At 51.6% G+C, this 19263-nt stretch overlaps 6 protein-coding genes across 6 annotated transcripts; 1 reads left to right on the top strand and 5 right to left on the bottom strand.

Annotated features, from left to right (window-relative positions):
- Positions 1 to 124: 124 nt before the first annotated feature.
- Positions 125 to 1755, top strand: BJX68DRAFT_234680 (allantoicase). The gene has a single exon (XM_071039783.1). The coding sequence runs from the start codon at positions 183 to 185 to the stop codon at positions 1278 to 1280; it is 1098 nt and encodes a 365-aa protein (XP_070900559.1). The 5' UTR covers positions 125 to 182; the 3' UTR covers positions 1281 to 1755.
- On the bottom strand, positions 1735 to 2725 carry BJX68DRAFT_234681 (uncharacterized protein). Its single transcript, XM_071039784.1, has one exon. It carries the CDS (start codon positions 2691 to 2693, stop codon positions 2319 to 2321), a length of 375 nt encoding a protein of 124 aa, XP_070900560.1. The 5' UTR covers positions 2694 to 2725; the 3' UTR covers positions 1735 to 2318.
- Positions 2726 to 2903: 178 nt separating this feature from the next.
- On the bottom strand, positions 2904 to 3451 carry BJX68DRAFT_57883 (uncharacterized protein). The gene has a single exon (XM_071049435.1). The coding sequence runs from the start codon at positions 3240 to 3242 to the stop codon at positions 2949 to 2951; it is 294 nt and encodes a 97-aa protein (XP_070900561.1). The 5' UTR covers positions 3243 to 3451; the 3' UTR covers positions 2904 to 2948.
- A 209-nt stretch (positions 3452 to 3660) lies between these two features.
- BJX68DRAFT_265619 (uncharacterized protein) lies at positions 3661 to 4907 on the bottom strand (the record flags this gene model as incomplete). The annotated part of the gene is made up of 5 exons (XM_071045290.1): positions 3661 to 4208; positions 4295 to 4333; positions 4395 to 4508; positions 4579 to 4816; positions 4875 to 4907. The coding sequence occupies 5 exons, from the start codon at positions 4905 to 4907 to the stop codon at positions 3661 to 3663; spliced, it is 972 nt and encodes a 323-aa protein (XP_070900562.1).
- Positions 4908 to 5257: 350 nt separating this feature from the next.
- BJX68DRAFT_265620 (uncharacterized protein) lies at positions 5258 to 6906 on the bottom strand (the record flags this gene model as incomplete). The annotated part of the gene is made up of 2 exons (XM_071045291.1): positions 5258 to 5512; positions 6598 to 6906. The coding sequence occupies 2 exons, from the start codon at positions 6904 to 6906 to the stop codon at positions 5258 to 5260; spliced, it is 564 nt and encodes a 187-aa protein (XP_070900563.1).
- A 2761-nt stretch (positions 6907 to 9667) lies between these two features.
- Positions 9668 to 17451, bottom strand: BJX68DRAFT_234684 (putative sensor histidine kinase/response regulator). The gene is made up of 5 exons (XM_071039785.1): positions 17362 to 17451; positions 12990 to 17297; positions 12379 to 12923; positions 11979 to 12329; positions 9668 to 11921 (listed from the first exon to the last, which is right to left on the bottom strand). Exons 2-5 carry the CDS (start codon positions 17087 to 17089, stop codon positions 9916 to 9918), a joined length of 7002 nt encoding a protein of 2333 aa, XP_070900564.1. The 5' UTR covers positions 17090 to 17297; positions 17362 to 17451; the 3' UTR covers positions 9668 to 9915.
- Positions 17452 to 19263: the final 1812 nt, after the last annotated feature.

Here is a 19263-nt window from a genome sequence, read left to right on the forward strand (position 1 = left end):
CACTGTGGATAACATCATTCATTCCACTCTCCACACCCAAGTTCCCCCCTCTGTGCCTGAACGCTACTATAAAGGATCATTTCTCCGCCTCAATCGGTTCGTACTTGGTTTTCTTTTCTTTTTCCAAACTGTACATATCCTGACAGCTACAAAGGTGACTCCTCCATATACACACAATCACCATGGCTCTCCCCACCAGCACCGATAAGATCACCTACATCCCCGCCGAAGACATCGACAAGGTCTTTGCGCACACCACCAACCTCGCCTCCTCCGCCCTTAACTCGAAAGTTCTCGCCTGCTCAGACGAGTATTTTGCGGCCGCCTCCAACCTCCTCACACCCACACCCCCGATCAACCGCCCCGGCGTCTTCATTCACACAGGCGCTTGGTACGATGGCTGGGAAACCCGCCGCCACAACCCGGAGCCCTACGACTGGGTCGTGATCAAGCTCGGCGTCGCCAGTGGCGCCATTCAAGGCGTCGGGATTGACACCGGCTTCTTCACCGGTAACTATGGCGAAAAGGCGGAACTGCAGGCTACATATGCCCCTGGCGCCTCGGACGCGGAACTCTCAGACCCCAACTATAAGGGATGGACCACCATTCTCCCCGCGCAGCCCTTGGGCCCGGCCCAGCGTCGCGCATGGAAGTTTAACGACTTTGACCCAGCAAACCCTGCACCATATACCCACGCCCGACTGTTGATGTACCCAGATGGCGGAATAGCTCGTGTTCATTTGTTTGGAAACGCGATACCTCCGAGACTCGAAGTTTCGTCCGCTGAACTCCCAGTAGAGGAGCTCTCGTCCGCGCTCCTCGGGGGTCAGGCTCTCGCCGCCTCAGACCAACACTACACCCCCTGCTCGAACCTGCTCCTGCCAGGCCGGGGCAAGGACATGGGCGATGGCTGGGAAACGGCACGCTCGCGCACACCGGGTCATGTCGACTGGGCGATTATCAGACTCGGTCTCCCGGGTTCCGTCTCAAAGATTGTTGTCGACACAAAAGACTTCCGTGGGAACTTCCCAAGCGCTGTGCGCGTTCACGGACTGGTTGAGGGATCTGTTAAGGGCGACGAGGTTCCTTCTCATGACCATGAGGGCTGGGTCGAACTGCTCAGCGGCGCCAAGCCCTGCGCGGCGGATACAGAGCACATCTTCGAGGGCGCCGATCTGGCTGCTGGGGGTGAAGATACGAGGACCTTCACGCATGTAAAGCTCACGCTGATTCCTGATGGGGGTGTAAAGCGCTTCCGCGTTGCGGGGAGAAGAAAATAAGATCGCGACGAAAGAAAATAACCCCACCTCTCTCGCTCTGTGTTCTCGCTCTGCGTTCTGTCAGCCTCGAGTCTCGGGTGTTGAAGCATATCAACCAAGGCGCAAAAGATGTTACGTGACTAAACAGCGCATAAGTCTTCATTTAGAGATCAGATCATTCTAGTGAATTCAGTTTCAGCGAGGGTCGCTTAATAAAGTGATTCTGTATGCATAACTATTCAGTTAACCAAGTCTGGATGAGTAGCGGTCTTTTTCCGTAATTGTCCTAATTCCTCCACTATCAATATGCACTACATACAGAACGCGAGCGACGAGCAACACCCACCTCGGCGACCTTCCCAATACCGAATAAAGGAGCGTCTCTGACACCTTTCAATTTACTCCGACCCACCACCGATCAAAGCGGTCTCTCAGAAGACCTCTTTTGTCCGAATTCATATCAAGGTCCTTCCATGCCTGATTAAGCCTTCTTTATAACACAACCCCGGGCTCTGAGACCTGCTTGTACACACAAAGGCACCGACCGAGTTAGCCAGTGAGTGCTAGACCTCTCTTACCCGCATGCTCGCATGAGGACAATAGAGGGAGTGAGGAGAGAAGAGCTGGAACCCTGGCCGTGTCTTCTTATCCGTGTGGTGCCCCGGTATCCCGCCCAGCAAGCCAGCACGAGTAGCCGTGTACTCTTGAGTATAAGCTCGGACTCTAGTTCAGAGCCGCAAGGGCTGACCAGCTCAGGCTGAGAAGGATTTGCTGTTACCAAGACTATGCGCCGCGCCCGGCCATGCTAGACCTGGCATATATATCACGGTCCGGTGATAACTGTGTTTCGCCGGCGTTCTTCAACCGTTGACGACTCAACTTATCCTACCACCGTTCTACTATCCTCCTGCTTTTCTCAAGATTGTTGCTTCAGGCAAGGCCCCCTTCACGACGGGAAATAAATATGCCCGCCCGCCCATTGGAAGTGACTATGGTGCAGCTCATCGCAAAAGGCAGCATCCAGGACGCAGCTTCGGCCCATCGCCAGTCAACATTCGCCTACAAGGCTCCACGGGCCCTCTTAGCCTTGCATTTAGGGCAACAAACTTCGGCAGTGTCTTCCGTTATGCAGAAGCGTCGGATTCGTGGCTTTCCGTCCTTTTTGCCATTTTTGCCCTTTGTTCCGGGGGATGTGGCATTTGGTTTGGGTTTCTTGACCTTTGGCTCGATTGCACCGCAAATGTCGCACTGAAAGCGGGCACCATTCCCTCGATTTCTAGCCAGCTTGCATAGGGCGAGATACTGGTCGATGGCGTCCTGAGGTCGATGCTTTCCCTTCTCATTCCGATGTCGCGAGCATAAATGACACAGAACCGGTGCTGTTCTGTGATTGGCTTCGTGTGGGCACCCATGGCAGTCCGGGTTACTTTCCATGATGTGGCAGTTTTCGCATTCGATTGCCTCCCCCATGTTTCTGGCGCCCTCTAGATGGAACTCCAAGAGCAAGCGGTCGGCCTCGAGCTGCGTACGCCTCCGGTTGTTCCTTTCTACCCAACTAGTGCATGTATCACACAATAATGTGCTCGGATACAGTGGGTGAAGGCCACTATGTCTCGTTCTGCTGCCAGTGTATACCTGGGATTCCATGCGACCACAGCACCCGCATTTGGGGTGTCGCCTTCCCAGTGGTTATCCTTTCGCAACTGCCCCCGCATTGCTAGCTCCTCTAGTTCTAGCAATGGCGTCCCGGTCGGGCAACTCTCCGCGATGCCTCTTATAGTCACAGCAGCGCTTGCAGCAGTATGGTCCTAGAGGATCTCCTATGTACAGGTGTCCTCTTATATCGCTAGGACTAAGCTCGGCTGGTCGGTTCGGTCCGCTCAGTGTATATGTCATTCTCTGACATTCCGGATTCGCACACAGCGAGAGTAGCTGGGTTGCCTGATGGCTGAAACCTTGTCTGATAGGGAGAGCCGCATTCATTCTCGGCCAGTCTATCACAGGAAGGGGCACAGTTTCTCGGAAACCGAATGAAGCCCTGTTCCTATATGAGGTATAAACACCATTGAACTTGACTGTATCGAGAGCGAGGATGAAAAAAGGTCTCAAGCATCAGCAAATATCCGGGCGAGATGCGTTTGTTGAAGACAGCTCGTCGTCGGAACTCGTTATGGACACCTGGTCTACAGATCTGACCGTAATGTAGACTATATCGATGCTCATGTGGAAGACTTTCGGGCTCGCACTCTCTAGCAATAAGGTCGTGTTCACCGGTTCGTCGCTTCAACCTTCCTGCTCAGCCAACGTAACCGTCGCATTCGATGGTCTGGCCCTCCCGGAACTTGATGTTCCCCAGTGCGATGTCTAGGTACATACCCTGACGAAGATCCTTTCTAACAGCCTATGTATCTGGTAGATTCAGAAGATCTTGGGCCGTCAAAACTGGCTTGTCGAATAGGTTCTGTACCTCAGTCGGTATTCCTGAGATAAAAAGTGACACGATATCAGTGACCGATAGGTTGCCGAGGATGCGTCCTAATCCCAATGTCATGGGTCGTTCTTCGTAGCCCAACCTACGGAGATCGTTGGTCTTACTCCACGTTGCCATGTGAGTGATCATAACGTGCCTTTTCTGAGCGAATCTGTTGCTGGCGTGGGGGTCGATATCTCGCGGAACATAGGCCACGATCGAGTCTGTAACAGCGACGTCAAAAAGCTCGGTATCAAAACCATCTGGTCCAGGAATGCATTCGCCGTAGTCTTCGCCGTCGCCGTCGCCTACTGCAACCTGGGAAGGTTGAGCGTCTTGCTTGATACCATGCGGGGCATAAGCGACAATTGAGTCCGTGGCAGGGACACCGAGCAACTCGCTGTCGATATCATCCGAGCCAGGGAAACATTCGTCGCAACCCTCGTCGTCATCATCTTCATTGTCGAGAGGATTCGGTTCTAGTTTAAGTTTATTGGTTAGCTGAGTACCTCAAAGTTGTACGGCAAATCGCAGTCAATTCCATGCGGCTAGGTAAAAGACTCACCAAAATCTTCATCGTCACTGTTGTCTACACTATGGCCACCTTCACCGTCACCGTGTCAGGAATGTCGGCGTCTTCCTTTTTCGTAGGCACAACACGCCACCCGGGGCTTTTTGCGCGGGACGAGCGTAGTTGAAAACAGTCTGTATGTTCTCCTTGCCGGTGGCCACTGAGTCCGCCGAGTCTCTGTCTCGCTTCTTGTTGGCATCAACGTCGCCTAAAATTGCACGACTATAAGCGAGTTTGCTCTCCTCGTGCGCTCTGATCGAAGACGAGCCTGATGCCACCAGGCTTCCGCTGGGGGCCGCAGTAGTGGTACTGCCTGTCGGTCTTGAGAAGAAGCTGGATAGGTTTGATTGGCGCTTGGGGGTTTTCTCTTCCCACAAAGGCCGATTTCTGCGCTGCGGTCAGGTCGAAAATCACAATCATCGACTCTTCTCCTTGAAGGCCATCCACGGTCGACACGCGGATTCGACGAAGGGACTCGTGGCCTTTCAGAAGAGTTGATATAGGTACAGTTGGCCTCTGTACGGTGTGAGCAGAGCGATGTCCTTTGATGCAAACTTAGCTGATAGAATCTTACCCAAGAGTGCGTAAACTGTGGCCGCATTGTCATGGTTGACGACAGACCGGTTTCATATCAGTGCCGTTTGGGACGTCAACAAGGATGAGCGGACTCTTTTGTGGAATGTCTCGCGACTCGAGTTGAACCTTACGAGACGAGAATTGACATCTCTAAGCTCCGGACAGGAGATGGACGCAGTCTTCAATTCAAAGTGGTAAATTTTACCACTAACCAACTGGCGCAGTACATGGACCATGCGATGCTATGCTGCATAGTAAACATCGACTCCTTCAGCCCATGGCAGAAAAGACGGGCGAAGAGGGACACTTTCAATTGTGAACACAGCGGATTCTCTTTCTGGCGCGTGAAAATGAGAGGTCGTAATTGATGGTGATCACCAATTAAAACGACCCCTTCGGCTGATACCAGGCGAGGACGGGCCATAGCTCAGGCTCTGTGAACCTTGCCGCCTCGTCGACGATGATGGCATGAGGTGTCACGTTTTCTCTCAGAGCTGTCATGCTTGTGGCAAACGCGGTACACACAACGACATCAGAACGCACAAGAGCGTCGTCGCGGAGTGTGCGGAGAGACGTTCGAAAATTCTTCATGTCGTCGTCCGGCATGTCTCGTAAAAACTGCGAAACGCCAGGTACCTATGCTTGTCAGACCAGGAGGCATCGATATATCCAGTAAGTTCTAGCATCCGCCAGCCCAGGCTAAGCTGGATTCGCTTCAGCCTGGGGTCTGGCGCGCCAGACTTGAATGTGGTCATTTCTGTATGCAGTTCGGCTATGATTGGGGCGGTATGAAAGGTATTCATTCACCAATGCCTCGTTTCCCCCGACGTCTTCGAGGATGGGTGGACGACAGTTAGGAGGAAAGAGCGGGTGAGTCCTGCCTGGTGCATGACGTATGCCTCTGCGCATGACACAGCATGGCATCTTGTGACCATCAAAGGTTCTCCTGTGTGCAAATTCTCAAGAGCTTGGTGCATGTATTTGACGAGATGATCGGCTACGTTGTTCGATGGTGCAATCAGCATAACCTGGCAACGCTGCCCGGGCTCTCGGAGAACATGTGTAATAATAGGTAGTGCCACATGAATGGACCAGTGTCTTTTACCGGTGCCGGGAAGGCCATGGCAGAGACCAACTCCACCAGGGAGTGCACGAAGTTGCTGATAGGCTTTACCTTGTGCCTGGTTGAAGGTTCCCGAGTGACTGAGAGCATCGATGTCTCCAGAGATCCCTTCGTACATGTCGATAGAGGGAAGCTCAGAGAGACAGTTTGCCTCAAGGAGGCTTCTTCGATGGTGAGTATGGTTCTCGGTGATGTCTCAGAGTGCCGCTATTCCTTGACAATGAGGGCCATTGGAGTCTAGGACTCTGATCTTGACCTTTCGTCCTGGGTCGGTGCTCATGACCTGCATAGCACCAAAGGACTGCGGTAAGTCTGTAAGATCGAGGGGCTTGGGCTCAAGTTCCAGGGCCAACCAACCCTCCTCGCTTGTACCGACGAGTGAGCACCATAGGGACGAATCCCGGAGGAGTACAAAGAAGCGAGGTGGAGACCTGGGCACCCCAATCCAGACCAGGGTCAGCTTACCGCCAGGATAAAGCTCACGAAGTCCTTCGTCGTCATTGTAAGGGAGACGTAGGAAACCCCAATACCTTTTATCACCGGCGCGGGGAACCTTGGCCGTTACAAGGGGCATGACATGCTATTGTAGTTCTCCTACAAGTCTATCGCGGTGCTCCTGCTCGTAAATTGAGGCGTATCCGAGAACAGTCGTGTACTCATCAAAGTCAGCGAAGCTGTTCTTCGTGCTCCTGTCAACAACCTGAGGGCATTCTTCAGGCTTGGCATATTCGCCTACCTGAAGGCAGTGTCGATCGGGGTGCTTGGGATACCATGCGTTCAACCGGTTCTTGTCACGATCCTCTTCGATACTTCCGAGCCAGTTTCCCAGTCCTTGGTCAAAGTAAGGACCGATGACCAGCAGATTCAAAAGTTTGTTCTGCCGGTAATAAGCTCGGACCTCTGCCATGGTATTGGCATGGTATTGGCCTGGTCGTCAAAGTCCCAGTTACTAAACACGTTTGACTCGTGCCAGGCCGCTCCGCGCAGCTTAATCTTGAGCAGCCAACCCATTTCCTCTTCAAGGAGGGTGGGAAGGTTGGTGTGCTTTGTGGAGAAGAACTCGGGCGCAATCCCCTTTTCTTTAGTAGACTAGTTGTCTTTTATACTACTTGTTTAATCATACTGTGCAAAATATGGCCATGTAGGAGGTAGACATGGGCGTTGCGTTCACGAGACACACCCTAGTTGTCATAACGAACTAGAGGTCTAGAGGATTCAAGCTTTGTATTAGCGCGTGACACTATGGTATGTCAAGGGGTTTGGAGAAGAGGAACGTACCTGATCTCAAGAAGGGATTCAAAGGCTTGCTGGGTCGTCAAAGACACCGATGTCTTGACATAGTTTTCTTCGCCTTGAAGCGAGCCGAGGACCTCGACAATGTTGTCTTTGTCGTCTACGTTTGCCAGGGCGGTACCGAAAGCTGGAAACTTGCCGATTATATATTTATCGGGTATGACATGGTCTTCAGAGTACCTGGGCGTAATGAGGTCGGGAAGGAGCTCATCATCCTCAGAATTGGACTGATTCTCCTGGCTTTGGGCGTTGTTTTCATCCGCCATTGTCAAAGCTGAGAATGTTAGTTCTGACCCGAAGAGCAGGAATTATGCCGATGATTTTCAGACTTACATGGCTCTTGAGAAATTTTGAGAGTGGAAAAGAGGTGATCAACGCAGGGTAGCGAGGCTTGGATCTTACCGTAAATGTGTTATTCCAGTGCCCCGTCGGTATAGCAATAATCAGGGAGAGATGAGAGCCTACCAGATGGTCTAAGTAGGGAAGAGGTGATAGAAGCGTCACAACGCAGGCTACGGCTGCTGGTGTCTCAGGCATACATGCCGACATCATCTACAGAGCCCTGAGGTTGAGTTGAGGGATCCGTTCGAGTTGCTTTCACCGTCGACGTCCAACTCGATGGACTTTCGAGATATTTCAAGGTCCTCGCGGCAATCTCGTTATGCAGGGCAATGGTTTCGGCAATGTCCAGCATCGGTCTTGGGAACAGTAGGAGAAGCGGATACAGCAACCGAATTTGGCAAAGCAGAGTCATCAGTGGTGGTCAAAGAAGCTGCGACAGGGGCAGGCAAAATAGAATCATCCACGGCCCAAACATCGCCAGTGGGATCAGGCGAGGCGGGTTCTTCGTCGGCGGGTTCTGCCTCAGTAGGGTCAGGGCTGGGTCCAGGGCGATGATGAATTCACGCAAGAGCCTCATCGATCAGAGACTGAAGCTTGTTGGGACGCTAACATTCAGCTTGTTGTCGCGGATGTACTTGAGTGTGCCAATCAAGGTACATGACTTGCTCTCAGCACGCGGTGTTTGTGGCATGCCCTCAGGAGTTCCGAGCTGCTATCCAGGATGTACATGCCAGCTTTGGCCCGACTGATGGCCACACATAGGCTCTGGGATAGCGAGCCCTACCCAAGCCGAGAGGGTGAGCCCTCGCGATTATGGGCTAGCGAGTGAGCTTTTAGTCACAAGTATAGGGCTACTCATGATGACTTGCTGGGCCGGGAGACAAAGCGAGAGGGCATCCCTTTGGGAGCGCCTGTTTCTGGTTATTCATCGTCCAAGCAACAACTAGTAGTAAGAAAGGATGCTTACAGTCACTCCGGTAGGACACCAGGTATTTTTGGTTTCTTGTTCGGGACAGTCGCAGATGGTGCGAGGCTTGTTTCGTCAGGCGGCCCTCTGGCTCAAGCTCCATCCAAGATCCCCGCTATCTGGTCACAGCCCTCTCCATAGTCATCTCTCTAATTCGTCCGGTCCTCGCCCGATTTGGAGGACGGCTCGCTCGAAGCCCCACCTCAACGCCTTATCATTGGCATGCCGATATGCTGGGAACCTGCCGTAGGTCGTCATGAAGCGTTTCGAAGACGGAATTCCAGCGTGGACAAGGGGCTCGAAGCGCAGAAGCTTTCCAGTTCGAACGAATGTCCGGTGTGCTTTGGAAGGTTCCGCCGGTGATCCGCGTGGTGATTGGGATATGTGTCACTGGATGCCACGGCAGACTGTCTCGTCCTGCCAACGCCTGACAGTGCTCGTGGACGAGATCGGGATACAAGAGCTCGAATAGGAGTTGTCGTCTCATGCAAGGGTAGGATGAAGACATCTCGAAAGGAAAGGGTTGTTCGTGGATAGGGCTCGGGTTTCATGCGAGGGAGGTAAAGAGAAGGAAACTGGGGGGATAAGAAAGTTGAGGGCTTTCTGTGGTAGGAGAGGAATTAAGGAGGTATATATAATCAGTCAATTCTTCTCGATTCACCTACCAGATAGCTACCTCTCTACTCTTTAGATTCACGCCGACAGTTCGATGGGTAGAGGTAACTTCACCTGAATATTGAGTTCGAAGTGACCGAATAATGGACGACGAGTGCGGTTTAAGCCGCAGTGGCCGACCCTCGGCCTTGAATGCCTGGCGGACCATTATGGAGACCACCCAGCATAACTCTGTATCCAGAGGGCTGACGTGTATGCCGCTTGAGATAACCACTCGACCCCGAGGTCTGCCTGATAAGAAAAATAAACATGTAAGCTTTGCAGAGAAAGTGAATTCCTGGGTTCAACCAAGGTCGAAAGGCGCGTGGACCCAGACCTACTACCGAAAATATGCATCGGGCCTATGGGTGAAGGAACACTACAAGCCGTAGAAGAGGACATGGAACTGAAATTGACGTGGAAACGTTAACATTGAAGTGACAGAACTCGATATATAACCCCCATATGGATATCAATAAGTGAAGAAAGAATATGCAGAGAATCGTAGCCCGAGGCGAAGAGAGTCTATATCCCAATATGCAACGTAAAAGAAGCCTTCAAAAGTGCTGAATCGCCATCGCCAAATCGAAGTCAAAACGGGAACAAGAAGTGAAGTGCAATTGGTCGCTTAGGAATAAGCTGAAGAAGACAAAAGAATTTTCAAGAAGACAAGGACGGACTAACGTCATTTTCTTCAATCTTGACCGGTTCGTCGGAGCCAGATGATGATGAAGGCAGAGGAGAGGAGACGCCAGTTGATTTGCCGGATCCAGTGCTGACGCCGCTGACGCTTCCTCGCTTGCGGAATGGCAGGCGTGTCTTTTTAGCTGCAAGATAATTGTCCAGCATGTCGCTTAGGATGTTGGAGCGAACAGGCTTGGGAAGGTAGTTGTTCATGCCGGCGTCCAGGCATTTCTCCCTGTCTCCTTCGATAGCACTTGCGGTCATTGCGATGACGAGGACTTCGTTGACGTTGGGATCTGGGTCGTTGCGTAATGCACGAGTTGCGTTGTATCCATCTAATACAGGCATTTGCACATCCATCAGAACGACATGGAACGGGTTTCCCTCCTCGGATCGTGCCCTTAGCGCATCGACTGCCTGCTGTCCGTCGCTGTATGCTTCGCATTGGAGTCCCAGAGATGACACGAATCTGACGGCGATCTTTTGATTGATTGGGTTGTCCTCTGCGATGCATATCCGGATTTGCTCGCGAGGAATCATGGACAAATCGCGTACGGTGGGTCGAGGAGCGGCCTGGTCGTCGAGGACCTTTGCCCAGGGTGTGGCTGTCTTCTCAGTCTTGACCTTGCTAAAGGACAGATGGAAAGTCACGGTAGTGCCAACACCGGGAGTAGACTCGAGCCAGATTGCGCCTCCCAGGACGTCCTCGATGATGGCCTTGCAAATGCTCAGTCCAAGCCCGCTACCGCCGTAGGATCTTGCAGTCGAACTATCTGCCTGCGAGAAAGGCCTGAAGAGGCGCGGCTTTTGCTCCTCCGGAATTCCGATTCCAGTATCGGACACTGAGCATTCGAGGCGCACACGCCCTTTACCGTCTCGGGAAACCTTGGCGGAGACAGTCACGGATCCCTTGGGTGTGAACTTGTAACTGTTGCTGAGGAGGTTCATGAAAATTTGGTGAAGCCGAACTGGATCACCCAGTACCACAAGATCCGGTGGAACCTGATCCAGATCTTCAATGGTCTCAAGACCTCGATCTCTGTGGGTGTAGCGAAGCGCACGAACGACTTCTGAAATCGTCTCCCTGATATTCAGAGGAACTGTGGATATCTTCATCTTGCCCGCCTCGAGTTTAGAAAAGTCCAAAATGTCATTGATGAGCGTAAGAAGAGTGTCGGCACAAACGCGGATCGATTCGACATATTCATCCTGCTCCCGATCCAGCTTCGTGCCCTTGAGCAACTCGGAAAGACCAATAACACCATTCATCGGCGTCCGCAGGTCGTGGGAAATATTGGCAAGGAAGATCGACTTTGCCTTGGCAGCATCCTCCTTCAGCTTCACGTTGTGCTTGGCTTCAGCTTCTGCCACCTTGGCCTTGTGCTCAGCCTCTCGTGCCTGCATGAGTGCTCGCTTCTGGGTTTCAACCATGGAGGCATTCGTAGCGCTGACTTTCCGAATCTCTCGGAAGAGAAGCGCGTTGGACAACGAAATTCCAATCTGATTGCACAGCAGATGCAGTACAACGAGATTTCGTTGCGTGAAGGAATTCGGTTTCCCTTCGACCTGAATGACACCGAGCAGGTTTTCTGCCTGCATGATAGGCAACGCAATGACAGACCGGCCCAGCGGGTTTCGGGTCTGATATGCCTCGCTCACGTTTGAGAAACGCTCATCCTCGACAACGTTGTGAACGAGTACCTCTTCTCTGGTGCGCATGACATAATGCGTAATCTGCTGAGCCATCTTCTCTTCCATCTCCGAAAATGGTAACCCGTCAACGAAAGATTTTTGTCCCTTCTCAAGGTCACCGGCAGCGGCAATGGTAAAGTTGTTGTCGAGATTGGTTGCGATGACCGCAAAGTCAGACCCGTTGCACGATTCCAGCACGATTTCGATCATCTTCGTCATAAGGCTGTCAATCTGCAATTCCGAGGACATGACCTGACTCGATTCAAGGATGCTTGACAAGTCAATGATATCTGTTTGAGTTGTTAGGTCAAGGAATCAATTATGCAAATTGTCATCGGAACACTTACCGAGTCCAACGCCGGATATGTCAAGGGAACGCTCGCCAGTCGTAAGACCACTTTGCTCCAGCCATCGGTGTTTCCGTTCTTCATCATGCATAGTCTGAGTTGGCCCAACACCGACACCGACACCAATGTGTTCCTGCCCGACAACGTTCTGGTTGATCGTAAGAAGTGAGTCTACAGTTTGACAGCCGACATCAACGCTTCTTGAATTTGTCGCCGTCCGCAATAACCACTCGTGTTTTTCACTCAGCTGCATGACCTTGCCGATAGCACTGATTGCGGCCCAAGCGGCAATCGCGTCCTGCATCACCGAGCGAGCCGCCCTTTTCGCGCCTCGACGGACTAAGAACTCGCCTACAAATGGCGTTAGAAGAGGGAGAATATTAGGTAGAGTATCACGTACCATAAAGTTCCAGAGCAAGAGCCTCTTCCATGGGCCACTGATGAACTTGACAGTGATCAATCGCATCCTCGAATGCTTGAAGCGCAGACGTGTGGTTGTCTCGAGCCTCAAAAAGGTGAGCTTCCAAAATCAGAGCCCACATTCCATAATTCGCATCGCAAGCACGTCGGACAAAGTCAATTTCGGCCTTGTATCTCAGGACTGTTTCCAACTTCCCATCAAGGTAGCCCAAAGTAGGATTATCGTTGTGGATCGTCAAGTGTGCGAGGGCTGAATAGAAGTACACAGTGTAGGTTGCCCGAGCCGACCAGAGCCGCGAAATACTCTCCATCATTCCCGCAGCTAGGTCTATGGCCTTCGCATGATGTCCGTACAGGTACAGCGGAATCATCGAGAGGGCATGATAGAGGTCACGGGGCCGATCAGGGTTGCTTGCGTTCTTCTCCAGATAGTCGAGGAACTCGCAGGTGTTGTGATTCTCGTCATTGAGCACCGTGTCGGCGTCTCGATACTGCGTCTTCCCTTGTAGAGCCCGCGAAACTTGTCTATAGTGTATTGTTAGTATATGGCAGGGCGTTCTTCGTTTTCAGCGCCTGAAAGGCAAGTCTTACCGGACGACAACGAGACTGGCACCCCCACGAGTATCCTTCTCCCAGTCGCTATTTTCCACCGGAGCCTCATTGCAAAATGTCTCAATCTGAACTAGATCATGGCCAAGAGCCAGTCTGGTCATGGCCATTGCTGACATGGTAATGAGTGTGATGTATGGATCACCTAGGGAAGACGATGCCTCAACGCAGGCTTCAAGGGCTGGAAGGGTGTTTGCCAGTGGTGCTCGCAGATGGGCGACATAGAAATTATGGACCAATGACCCACGACTTCTGGTCCATGGCTCGGGACATCGCTCGAGCAGAGTTAGGGACAATTCGCTTAGCCTCACGGCAAGGTCCAAATCGCGGAATCGGCTGAAGGCGATCATGGCAAGGTGAGAGCAACCGATACAGATCTGCACAAATCCCCCTTGTAGATGAAGGTTCATCATCTCAATAGCCATCCGATAGAAGGTCAACCCATCGTCCCAGAAGCTTATTGCCATTGCCTCGCCAAACACTGTGCCGATCGTGACCATGTTGATGTCCTTGCTAACAGGCATACGGGCGATTGCGTCCAGATCTGCTTGTGCGAGATGCGTTCTGAGGTTTCTGTATGCGGCATCGCACTCCTCATATGTCGTGGGCTGTCGAAGATGCACATCCAGCTCATCCAGACACGTGAGCAGCGATTCCATTGAGGCGGGGTGGTCGCCCATTTGAGCAAAAATCTTTGCTTTCGTTATGTAGGCCCGATGCTTGCAGACCGCCGACTTCGCATGCTCAAAGACTTTATTGAGAAGAGTCAGAGCATCAGAGGGCTGACCCTGAGACCAAGCCATTTCGGCCGCCGCGAGATGAAGACGTAAAGTCTCGTCATAGTAAACATCGATGCAATTATCATCCCATGGATCATCTTGGAGGAAGGAGAGGCAATGGCGATAATACCAAAGGGCAGTTGGCCGCGCTCCTGACTGGGCAGCAATTTGCGCAGCATCCCAGAGAATCTTCCTGTAATCGAGTCTTTCGACGACACGAGACTTGATTATTCGAGACCCCAGAGCGACATGTCGTGCCATTGCATAACGGCTGCGCCCATCGTGATAATACTTCTTCATTGCTTGCGATATGATAAAATGCATCTTCTCAACGTTACGCCCTTCCGTCAATGAAGATGCAGCTTGTGCAAACCGATCGTTGGCAAATTTGAACTCATCGTCAGTCGTTCCAGGCAAGATGACATTTGACTGCACCAAGTTCTGCAAGCCCACGATGATATCGGCCTCAGACTGCCTCATAAGATTGAAATTATGAGGACAAGTGAGATCTACTGCCTCATCGTCCTCGCTTGAGTACAGAAACTCGCTCGTGAGGAGTTTTTGCACCAGTGAAAACGAAAATGGACTTCCCAGCAGGGAGCCCCATACAAGAATTGATCGTGCCCCGGCTGGGATTTCCTGCAGACGCCTGGTGATAAACCCAATCCCAAGGCCTTCACCGTATCTTGGGGCCACAAATTCTGTGAAGATGCGGTCGAGGTCAAACTCCCATACCGAGTTCTTCCACGAGTACCAGATGCAATTCTTGCTATAGCAGGTTTCGAGCATCATTCGCACATAGAATGGATTTCCAACGCTCTTCTCCTGAATGACCGCTGCGAGGGGCGTTAGATTGTTCGATGGAGGTTGATGCATTGTAGCTGCCACTAGTTCCATCACTTCATCTTCCGAAAGCGGCTTAAGCACTATTCGTGTCACCGCTGGGTTTTCATCCTCGAAAAGCGATTTGATCGCCTCGGATTCAAGCTCTGACTTCCTGCTCGTAAGTATCAAAACGCACGGAATCTTGGCTTTGACAATGTTCATTATCAACTCCATAGTCTCGTCGTCAGCGTAGTGTAGATCATCAACACAGACAGTAATCAATCTGAAATGGGAAAGTGTCTTCAGAATCTCCAAAAATGTTTCCATGAGCCGCATATTCTTCGAGGCAGCATTGGTCAAAAAGAAATCCACAGATGACTGCCCATGGTCGAGGCGGGGAAGGGGAAGCCGTTTCGATGGTTCGCCTCTTGTACTGTCTTTCAGGATATGCTGGGCGGCTGTGCACTTGGGAGATATCTGCTTGTCGCTGGTTCCAGGTGACATTAGATGCTCTGGAAGCTCCAGAACTCGGTGTAATGTCCCCCACATCGGCCGGAGGGCGCAGCGGATAGTATTGTGATATTCCGTTGTGACATCGCGTTCACTGAAGATCTGGCGCAGCAAAGAAGCAAGAATTTTGGCAAAGGGTTCGAATGGCACCCTCCTTGCCCGATCCAGCCGGGCAATGCCGATGTATCCAAGTTTACGTATTGCCGGCTGAATACGGTTCAGCAGGTCAGATTTTCCAATTCCCGCAGCACCACTGATTGTAATAACCTCGCATTTGCAGTGGCGGCGAAGCTTGTGAGCAGTTTTATGTCTGCTGATTGTGACGAGGGGGTTTTCAGGATTCTGCGAGCTTGTTACCCCAGAAGAGACAGTATCGTGATCAATAGCATTGTCCCAAGATGAGCGTGAATCCACGGGGCTCTTCGCTTTGCTTGAAATGGGTTTCTGCGTGGAAAGTGATGACTCAGTGCTATGAAGGGATTCGTGGGTGGAGACACGTCCAAGATTGTAGGCGCCCCCATTCGTGTGGGCTCTCGGATTCAAGTGTAATGATGAGTTGGAGTCACTTGAGACTGAGGCCAGGTCGAAGCTATCAACACGTCCCTCCGATAAGGAGGAGGTTGACCCGAGCCTTCCTGGAACTTGCGCACTAGCCTTTACATAGGCAGCTTGTTGGCGTTTATGGACCTTTTCAACGACACTAATAATTCTGTCATACTCCCCCTGTCGCCCGAACATCTTGCATGGAAGAGTGAAGAACGACGAGACATCACGCTGCGCAACCTGGAAATCTTTCAGCGCCTCACTGTTGCCATCGCCAAGCAGCTGAGAGATCTGCGTTAGATCTCGTTTCACGGAAGATATTGTGTGGTAGCGCTCGTTGACCGCCCTGTGTGTCATTTTCTGAATCACTGCTGAGACTGCATCCGGGATATCCATCCGCTTGGCCGAAACTGGAGGCAGTTTCTTTCCTAGAACATTCTGAACGACTTCGACTGGATCGGAGCCGGTGAAAGCGGGTTTGCCGACCAACATTGTCCAAAATAGTACCCCCAGAGCATAAATATCGGTTCGGCTGTCAGGTTCCGTCGGCATTCTTCCAGTCTGCTCTGGCGCGATGAATTGCAGCTTGTTCTTGACTCCCAGCTCTCGCGAAATTGAAACCCAGCCCTCGCTGAGCACATTATCAAATGCCTTTGCGCCATTTCCAGTGTTCATCAGTTTCACAGATCGGGCCTCTCTGTTGAAGTGAAAAGCGTCTGGACGGAGTTCACCATGCACTGTTTTCAGTCCATAGTGCAAAAGCTCGACGCAGTCGCAAGCGCCAATCGAAAAGTCAAGGAAAACTGAGAGGGGAACCTGCTCTCCGGGGCTCGGCTCCACACTCTCGCCCCTACCACCGACCGCAAACCATGCCGGACCAAATGCGATCAACTCTCGTAACATGTTCGGGCCGGGCGATTCAAAAATGGCGACGAGGAGGGGTCCTTGGTCGCCAGGGTCGGAGGGTAGACGGATAAGGTCAATCGGGCGCATCGTATGATTGCAATCTGGGTCCGAGGTTTGCACAATCGACCTCATCATATGGAACTCGCGCTCTAGCCTCACAACGTGCGACGACACCCTCGCAATCACCGGTATCCAGATAAAATCATGATCGATTCGAGAAATCGATAGCTCGCTGCTAGATTCGCTCAAGCTGCTTCTCCAGTGATGCCGAAAAGGAGGACGAGACTCGGTACGGGGGGAGCTGCGAGCTATGCTCGATGGGCCTGAGGAAGTCGCAAGCGGGGTGAGGATTTCCGGGTCTGCAGCATATCGGAGGCCAAAGACGTGCCAGTGGTTATATGTTGAGTGGAAAGGTTCGATCGACTGATCCCAAGTATACCCGGGCAACTGAGCAAGTCTCTGAAAGAGCCGCGCCGGTGGGAGGGGTAGGTCCTCACCAAGGATATGGCCTTCGTCCATCTTCAAACGAGTGCGCAGGATATCCTCACTAATCCAACCACCCCTCACTTATACGGCCATATATGAAAAGCAGCTGATAAAGTTGTCACAGGGAAAAATCGTCGAGGAGGCTAAAATCGAGTATGCTGACGGTCATCAGGACGAATGCAGCCTTCGCCAAGGAGAGAGGGGGTGGTGCGAGGAACCAAAAAAAGGTCCACGTTCCAAACTGCAAAATATCCACATGATTAGTTCTGATGCAGAAGACCAAACTTGAGGGTAGGAGGATTCACTCAACGTGACAGAAGCCGGGATCCTGCCCACGATCAATTCAAAAACCTCTGCGAAGTTCGCGGATGCAGACTTTCCAGGTCAACTCAGCCCAAATCTGGACCTTTCTGAATGGGGGGAAAGCTTAGTCATCGACCGCTCGAAAAGATCGCGAACAGTAACGGGAGATCAGCTATTGCGAATGTAGACTGAGAATGTCTTTGTGCATACTTGAGGCGCATCACATAATCAACAATAATCAGAGCGACGGCCTGGATGAGCCTTTGAATCTTATCCTTCTCTGCCTACTTGTGGATGCTAAAAGGTATATAGCTCGACTCTTATCACCGAATAAATGACTTGGATATGTCCACCGCTCTTGGAACATATTTCCGACGACCAAGTCGCCCTTGCAGGAGTTTTACCGCTTCTTCTGGAGCATCCATTCGCCAGACAACACTGCGGGTTACTCATATCATCAAGTCCACGCACAGTCCTTATGCCTAGCAGCCGAAGACACTAAGAAGGACATGCGGGCAAGCTGGTACCGTCTGAAACAGTCCCTGTCTCGCCCACGCTTAACGAACAGTTTGAGAGGCCTTGGTAAGAAGCCTAGGTTTATTATTCAGCAACCGTGGTAGTTGGAGAATAGCGAACAGTTTCATTTCGTGTAGCTAGCGCGCACAAATGCTCGGCCTGGGTATTCTGGTCAATGTGATTCGATCTCACTGAACCAATGCCCCGGGTTATGTATCATTCGAGGACTTCGTGCTGACTCGAGCAAAGGAACTCCAACAGGAAGAGCGAATCACCTAGGTGTTCGATAAGAGACAGAAATTGACTCCAACGTCGACGGTTCTTGGCAGCCTTGAAGGATCACGCTTGGGAGCGTGCGTGGCGTTTAGTAGATAAATGTGGCTTTTTGTCCCACAGGTTGAGCCTTGAGGTCAATCAAGATAGACTCGTTTTGCTTGGGCCTCAGGGGACTGACTGACCAAAGGGTAAGAGCTTTATATAATCCGTCAGAGATCGCGTATAAGACCTCAAGAGGTCAACGTTACAACCGGCTCTTAGGCTGTCAGCCCTTCAAGCTACAGTGCTAATAGAGCGAATATATATTTCGACTGCATCGCAAGTAAAAGCTATGCAGAACACAGCGTTTCTTCCAGGAAAGGGGAGCAGCCTAAGAAGCCCAAGCTCGATATATAACAGCATCCTCTTCGCCCGAGCCGAAAGAAACACTTCTTGCTACCATGAGTCCTGCGGTGTCTTATCACGAAAGCATAACAGCAGGACAACGTCCCATCCGGGCCGAGATCCTACAACATGGTGGCTTTGGCATGACACGAACAGAGAATGAGCAGTGTCACTCAGTCGAATTTGCTATGCTGTAGATACGACAAGCCTAACGATGAAGATGGCCGCCAGGATGGGGAGTTGTCGCGAGCTCAAGGACCAAGGTGCATCTCAAACCGAGATCGGGACAATGAGGAACGGCCGAAGATCATGAGTCCAAATGTTGTTGACTGACTTTTTACTCCGTAACTCAGCACCATCAAATTGGATCAAACATGTCACTGTCAATTGCAATCCTAGTCGGCGAAGTGTTTCATGGCCCCGCTGCCAATCTAGGGAAGCCTTGTTAAGGCGCACTCCATAATAATCCAACCCAGACTTTGACCCCCGTACCCTGAGTCGATCATCCCGTGTCTTAACTTGGAAAAGAGATCGACAGAAGAGGCGGCCAGCTGGCGGCCGAGAACTTTCTAGTGCAACGCAGTGAAATCATAGTCACGCTATGCGGAAGATTGATTATGATGACATGGTTCTGCTGTGCTGTGAGTTAAGGAACCTGAAGCTTGAACTATTGAGGGCGAACAATCGTACATGCATAAAGAAAGAAGGGATAGTATGTACGCCGTAAG

Source organism: Aspergillus pseudodeflectus (genome assembly GCF_044049435.1).
Source record: "Aspergillus pseudodeflectus strain CBS 756.74 chromosome Unknown BJX68scaffold_15, whole genome shotgun sequence".
Taxonomy (NCBI): Eukaryota; Fungi; Ascomycota; class Eurotiomycetes; order Eurotiales; family Aspergillaceae; genus Aspergillus; species Aspergillus pseudodeflectus.

What these genes read in the sequence shown, in the direction of transcription:
- BJX68DRAFT_234684 (XM_071039785.1), bottom strand. Translation starts at nt 17,089, where the DNA reads ATGGACGAAGGCCATATCCTTGGTGAGGACCTACCCCTCCCACCGGCG. An exon ending in GCCAGTCTCGTTGTCGTCCG is followed by an intron (nt 12,924 to 12,989) that starts GTAAGACTTGCC and finishes AATACACTATAG; the next exon opens with ACAAGTTTCGCGGGCTCTAC. An exon ending in CATATCCGGCGTTGGACTCG is followed by an intron (nt 11,922 to 11,978) that starts GTAAGTGTTCCG and finishes CAACTCAAACAG; the next exon opens with ATATCATTGACTTGTCAAGC.
- BJX68DRAFT_57883 (XM_071049435.1), bottom strand. Translation starts at nt 3,242, where the DNA reads ATGAATGCGGCTCTCCCTATCAGACAAGGTTTCAGCCATCAGGCAACC.
- BJX68DRAFT_234681 (XM_071039784.1), bottom strand. Translation starts at nt 2,693, where the DNA reads ATGGAAAGTAACCCGGACTGCCATGGGTGCCCACACGAAGCCAATCAC.
- BJX68DRAFT_234680 (XM_071039783.1), top strand. Translation starts at nt 183, where the DNA reads ATGGCTCTCCCCACCAGCACCGATAAGATCACCTACATCCCCGCCGAA.